Source organism: Condylura cristata, unplaced genomic scaffold (genome assembly GCF_000260355.1).
Source record: "Condylura cristata isolate star-nosed mole 26May11 unplaced genomic scaffold, ConCri1.0 scaffold00004, whole genome shotgun sequence".
In the NCBI taxonomy this organism is placed as follows: Eukaryota; Metazoa; Chordata; class Mammalia; order Eulipotyphla; family Talpidae; genus Condylura; species Condylura cristata.
The window spans coordinates 38,556,315-38,563,506 of NW_004567105.1; the positions used below are offsets into that span (position 1 = coordinate 38,556,315).

Here is a 7,192-nt window from a genome sequence, read left to right on the forward strand (position 1 = left end):
GGAGCTGAAATGTGGCAGGTACTCCTTTGGGGCGCAGGGTTACTTCTTCCTGGCTTCTTTTGTGGAATTATCTTAGCCATCATTTTCTTCTGGGAAAACTAATCGACACTATTGGAAGTCAGGAGCGTGTACAACCTTAGAAGGAACAGGTAGTGATTGGAAAGGGACTCGTGGGCTTTCTGGCCCAGTGGTAACATTCTCCTGCTTCATCTGTGTGTTGATTGTCCAAGAGATTTGCACTGTCCTTCAGAAGGAGTAAAAATTCATGCAGGTATGATCTTGTTTTTATTTAATGTATATGCATAAAATTTTACTTGTTTATTTTCAAGTATATTTAAAAATAATATATTTTTAAACTATTATATTATTTTAATTTTAAGTTTATTTATTTATTTGCCTAAAAGAACTGGAGTGGAGGCCAGAGGTACAGGGTGTGAGAGGACTCACCAGCCACAGAGTGGGGAGCAGAACAGGTGGATTGACTTATTAATATTCCCTCTTACTGTGACTCAGCACAGGGTCTTAGAAATAACAGATGAGTGTGATATAGCTACTTATATTTCTATCATATATACAAAACTGCTCTGTGACATAGACAGAAGTCTGATATTTGACCTTGTTTCTAAGTAAGAAACTGGCCATACCCTACAGTGTTTCCCATGACTCAAAAAAGTTGGGATGGGGCCCAATCTGAGAGGTTAAGTCTCAGCACTGTTACCATCCAGCCTGAGTTCAATCCCTTACCAGGGAACTGACCCACCTGACACAGCAGACTTCTCCTGTTTCACCAACTGCTCCCCCTAGCAGTGGATTTCAGTCACTCCCCCTGTTCGGCTCCCTCCTCTGTCTCTGATGAATCCTCTCACCCCCTGCACCTCTGGCCTACCCTGCCCACCATTCTTCTAGATAAAAATAAAATTTAAAAAAAATGGGAGTGGTAAGGACATATCCTTAATGAAAGTGAAGCAAGAGTAGGAGAATTTCATCCAATAATAAATTGATTTCCTAAAATTCAAAGGCAGAAACCAGATCATTTTTATTGAGGGAAGAACAGAAGAAAATGATGGCTAAGACAATTCCTCAAAAGAAGCCAGACAGATGTAACCCTGCACCCCAAAGGAGTACCTGCCGCATTTCAGCTCCACCCCCCCCCCCTTAGTTGAGTGCCCTTGTACTTTGAATATGTGGACAGCAGTGAGCATCAGCTCCTGGTTCAAGATGACTGGGAGGGAGGCCATCTCCAAGCAGCTTTGGCAGATGACAGTAGACCTTGGATTACTTTTTTCCTGAATTTTCCTAATTATTAGCACTCAGTATCTTTTAATTGCTTTGCTGACAATTTTAAATCTGTGAGTGGGTCTTTTCATGGTTGCACCTCATGTCTTTTTAGCGATGTGTAGCAATTATCTCGATTGTTTACCGCAATATTTGGAATATGATGTTTTGTAACATTTTCCTGTTACAACTATTGAAGTATTTTTTAACTCAACTTTTAATTGAGTTAATATTGGTTTGCCTCATTATTTGTATGTTTAGGAGTACAGGGTCTCCCTTTTCAAGTGTTATTACTACACTATACCTACCACCAATGTATCCATAGTCACCCCCATAGTTCTTGAGTTCCTCGCCTCTTAGTTCTCACCCCTTCTCTCCTTCTTCTGCTAGTCACAGGTGTATACTGAGTTTTTGAGGGTTTGTTAGTCTTTTTTTTTTAAGCTGTGATAAAATGTACATATCACAAAATTTACTGTTTTTGCCTCTTTGAAGTGTATAATTTAGTTGCATTAAATGACCAAATTCAGTTTTGCAGCCATCACCATCCTCTGTCTCCAAATTTTTTTTTCATCTTGCAGTACTGAAACAGTACTTCCTCTTGTTTCCCCCATTTTGCATTCTGTCTCTGAATTGCCTGCTGGTTAGTATCTCATGCGTGTATTGGCCACTTTGTGCTTGGCTTATTTCGCTTAGCATAATGTCTTCAATCTCATCCATGTTGCACCAAGTATCAAAAACCCTCTCCTTTTTAAGGGTAGGGAAATATTCCATTGCATGTATAGGCCACATTTTGTTTTCCATACAGCCATTAGTGACACTGGGTTTTTGTATCCTGTGGCTCTTGTGAACTAATGCTACTATAAACATGGTGTGCAAGTACCTCTCATGTCCATACTTTTAATTCTTTTGGAGAGTTTGTGAATTTTCCCTATGTTTATGGTATTTTTATTTGCACAGAAATTTCTCATTTTTATGTGACCAGCTCTGTTCATCTTTTGCTTTATCACCCAGTGTGTTATGTCTTGTTTAAGAATACTCTCATCTCACTGAGACTATAATGATAATAACATATTTTGTTCTCAAGCTGTTATAGTTTTGTTTCTCTATTTAGATGCTTAATCCATCAATCATTCCTATTTGTTGAGAGCTTGAATGTCTTATGTTTTTCCCCAAATAATGTACATTTGTACCAACACCATTGATAGTGAACAAAGGCCTTTTGTGATTGTTTTTTCATTGAGATACTATTTAACAACTATTTCCAGATATGCAGAAAAGCTGAGGGATAAAGAGAATAACAAATGTAATGAATCTCTAATGGGAACAAACGTTTGTCTTAGTGAAAACCCATTTAAATAGTTGGCAGGCTCACTTGGAGTAAATGCCCATTGCACATTAAAACTGGGTTCATGAATGAGATCAAATGCCCTGAGATGTACACATTGGTCCTGTTTTCTCCTGAAAAACCTTAATCAGAGGATTGTAACTTAGATGAAAGTCTTGGAATCAAGACTATCTGGCCAAGGTTTCCGTTTTAGCATTTTTGAACATTGCCAATCAAGTTGGCAAAAAAAAAAGTAAGAAAGAAAGAAAGAAAGAAAGAAATCATTTTTCTGCCCATCAGAAGAGACAATCTCAGGAGGAATTCTTTCCTTGTAGGAATATTTGGGTGATGCACTTTAACACTTATTTCTTTAGGTAAAAATTTTTTAGTTTTTGTCTTAAAAATCAAAATCAACCTAATTATTCATGAAAGGATGCAATGTAATGAACAGGAAACTAAAGTGATGGGCTTTAAGAGATTAAGAAATCAATTGGAAAGCTTTCTGCTTAGCACAAGTATATAAAGAAGGAGGCTGAAGGAGGAGATAAAGAGAGGCTCCAGTGAGATGAGGTAGGAGAAAATTTTGGCTCAAATTAGGAAAACACCATCATATGCACTTTAGGCATAATCATTATTATTATTATTTTTTTTGCAATTATTTACTGAGCCTCATTTTTCAATGTTAATACATTTGGCGAGTAATAAAAGCAGAAACTTATAAAACCTACAGTTCATCAAAATATAATACATAGGGGGCAGGGGAGATGCAAGAACAATATTAATTAGGGCCTTCCTGATGGCAGATGTAGGGGAGAGCTTACAAGTTATCACCAGTTCCATGAATTCAACCCCGGACCAGAAAGCTGACCCACATGGTATAACAGACCTCTCCTGTCTCACCCGCTGTTCCCCTCGCAGTGGGTTTCAGTAGATTCACCTGTTCTGCTTCCCACTCCGTCTCTGGGGAATCCTCTCATCCCCTTCACCTCTGGCCTCACCCCAGTTTTTGTGTGCATAAATACATTTTTAAAATTAAAAAAAAATTAATTAATTTTAAAATAAAATATATTATAATTTAGTATCAAAAAGCTCTTGATGAGACTTCATGTCCCTGACAACCTGGACTCAGAACTGGGACAGTGGTGGGTATGTCTAATACCACCTTGAACTGGTTTATCTCTCTGAACCTGTTTCCTTACTTGTGGAGTGAGAACTTCCTACAGTCATTGTGAAGATCAAATTAATAACCCAGGGAGATGTGTGACTGAACCCCTGCATGGGATGTAGCCATTTTACCAGTCGTGTGTGTGTGCTAAAGTAATTTCTTGGATATTTTTTGAAGAAACTTGTGCAAACGAGCCACAAGGACTTTGCCAATGGAATAAGTGATGATTTTGTCCACTCATTTTTTATTGATAGGTGAAAATTTGGTTTCAGAACAGAAGGATGAAATGGCGGAACTCCAAAGAAAAGGAAGTGCTTTCCAACAGGTGTATCCAAGAAGTAGGCCTTCAAGAGGACCCCCTTGTGCGACCTGCTTTGGGTTTCCCTTCTCCATGTCGTTCTCTCTGGGAAATCTCCCAACAGCAGTCAAGTCCAGGATGGAGAGAGAATTCACCAGAACCTTCAGAGAGACTAATCCAGGAGAGTTCAGAGGCAACACCTGCTGAAGCTGACTTACTACCAGGTGCCTTGTATTCGTGTCCTGAGGAAGAAGCAGGAGAAAAGGGTTTACTTACAGGGGCTGTTTGAATAGGATTCCTCTGCGATAATTAAAAAAAAAAAACAAAAAACAAAAAACAAAAAAAACCCTCTGAACTAATTTTTGGACTCTAAAGCCAGCTAGCTTGTGCTTCATCAGTGCCTAAAACCTAACACATTTGGGGGGATGCCTGAACTAATGCTTTAGGAAACCTCCAATGTTCTCTTATTTGGGCTCTAGACTCAGATATAATCTGTAAGTTGACTAGAATCTACCAGAGATTACAAGGAACTGAAAAGAATGAAAATGATAGTTGGTTCAGTCTATGCTCCAAGTATGGGTATGTGTGTATCTCTCTCTCTCTCTCTCTTTGTAATTATTCATCAAAATGCATTAGTGAAAATCAGTTTCTCTTTAAATATTACCTTAAATATTGTTTTGAGTGAGTTTTTCCTTTTATATAAAGAAAAATAAACCATTGACCAAATGTAGTAATTTTTGAAAATAATGTAAAATTTTTCCGAATTTTTGTACATTGTATTTCTTAAAATTCTATTTGCTTATTTCCTTCCGTACACAGCAAATGAATTTGAACAACTCAATTCAGCATTCTTAATGAAATGAGCTACTGTATGGCAATGCACTGAAAGTATATATTTAAAGTTAAATAAGCAAGTCAGAAGGAATACTGCAGTTGTCAGTATCCTAATTGTCATGTCTTCGGACTTGATTAGGCTGGAAGGAAGTTACCCATTTAATGATTTCTTCTCTGTAGGCATGGGCTTTAGTCAAGGTTTGAGAAATAAAATGCCTTCGAGGACCTGTTGGGTAAATAGGGGGCATGACCCACCTGAAGATATTTAATAATTTTTAAGATACTTCATTGGCCAAATAAAGTTTCTGTGCCAAGCAGTTTCTGAACTCTTGCCAAGATTAAAGAAGTATCACAGTTCTTAAAATGGTCCCAAATGGACTTCAAAACACAGTAATGATGGACTCTATAGCAATTTCTGCTTGTACTACTAGTAATATAGTCAATTTTCCACTTAGGTGGTATACCTTATATATATTAGGTTATTTTTATGTATTAACAAACACCACACAGATGTTTTCTGGTTTTTGACTACCCTGACACAATATTATCATAAAATTGCATTTCTGGTAACAATTTGCTGAGTTAATCTAGAAATTTTTATTCCTGGTCCAAGAAAAAATTATGTTTCACTTTGAAGGAAATGAAGCAGAAAAAGGAAATGATGTGGTTTTGAATTAGGTTATTATTAATCTATGGACAAGAAACATTAGAAGTTCATAAGGTGGAATTTTGTTTGAAAGCTATGTAAAGAAAGTGGCTTTTAATTTGCTTACATTCTTAGCTGTAGACTTTGAGGGTTTAGGGTTAGAAAAGGTGCTGTTCTCAGAAGGTAACATTTTTAGCCAGGAAATTATTTTGTATAAATGGAATTTGAATTGCTAGCTTGTGTCTTTATCATGAAATCTTAAAAATCATCTCAGAAATTTGTCAAAGTGCCTGCATTGTGGGGAATAGTGGCAGAGAGCTACTGATAATAATTCTAATTTTAAACCTGCCTGAAAAGGGTTAATAGTGGTACATGGTTTCTTTGTATAATGTTAATTTCACTTAAATTTATTGGGTTCTTCTAAGTGCTGGAGACAGTGATTGGATTATCTTATTTAATCTGCTTGTCAGTAACCCTTATGAGGTAGTAGCTACTACTCTCAGGATTTCTACAACCCACACAGCACTTGAGGCTGTTGTTAGGGTGATTGTCCAAAACCAGGACTTTAACAAGTAGACTCTGGATCCTGGCATTCAAATTTCAAATCTTGAAATTTCAACCCCCATTAGGGAGTGCATACCACCTTGAAATCTATTTGCCCTCTGAAGGGTTCACTGCCCAGAGATGTTTTAGAGATTGCATGAGATTTATTAAAGAAATTCAGAAGCACATTGTAGCTTACAATCTCTTACTTAGAGAGTGATTTTCTCTTTAATATTGTCTCTTTATATTTTAAAGTTTAGGTAAAGAATTGCAAAGTGTAGAGAGAATAGTTCAATAGAAGGATTTAATTGTGAGGTGGAAAAGTATTTTTTGATCACTCACTGTTAAAACTATAAAATGTTTATCAATGATCAATGTTTCTTGAGAATACCTTGAAAATCAAATGGTCTGTGTCATAGCTATTTGGTTACCCAGGTTGTGGAATAAAGCTAAACACTTGCTTGAATGTTCTTCCCTAAGAACATCTTTGCCTCTTTGACAGCAGCAGAGGCTTTCTCAACGTTTAGCCGGATGTGCTATCAATCTTTTAATTGTTTTCCACTCTGAGAAGTGGAAGAATACACTTTGGGTGAATATGTTAGTGGAACTCAGGAAACACACAGACACACATACTTTACACAGACATAGGCATCTTGTACTCTCATACACCTGGATTAGTAGAGAGAACTACTGTACTTATCCCAACTGATGAGGGTTTTTCTTCTTCAGTTTCTGCCCTGCTCTTCTCCAGCTACCATGTACACACAGGCCTATTCTTTGCTGTTACTTAGACGCAGACTCCTCTGTTCATGTGATCACATAGTATCTTGTCTGTTTTTGTAAGCATCAGAACCATAGAGGCCTAGGAGTATTTAACATTTAAAGAAAATTGTTCAGGGCCCTCTCTGGTGGCATAGTGGGTTAAAGCACAGCAGTAAGATGCTAAAGCCACTTCAGCATGAATTCAATCCCCGCTCCGGAGGTGACCCATATGGCGCGGCAGACCTCTCCTGATCTGCTGGCTGCTCCCCTCAGCAGTGTACTTCATCCATCTGTCTGTTCTGCTCTCCACTCTGTCTCTGGTGAATCCTCTCACTGCCCCTGCAC

At 37.7% G+C, this 7,192-nt stretch overlaps 1 protein-coding gene across 1 annotated transcript in view; it reads left to right on the forward strand.

Annotated features, from left to right (window-relative positions):
* Positions 1-4,685, forward strand: part of DBX2 (developing brain homeobox 2) — a 29,860-nt gene extending 25,175 nt beyond the window's left edge. The window contains exon 4 of the mRNA XM_004675946.2: positions 4,019-4,685. Within this exon, the coding sequence (XP_004676003.1) occupies positions 4,019-4,351 (333 nt within the window). The 3' untranslated portion in view covers positions 4,352-4,685. The remainder of the gene's footprint in view (positions 1-4,018) is intronic.
* Positions 4,686-7,192: the final 2,507 nt, after the last annotated feature.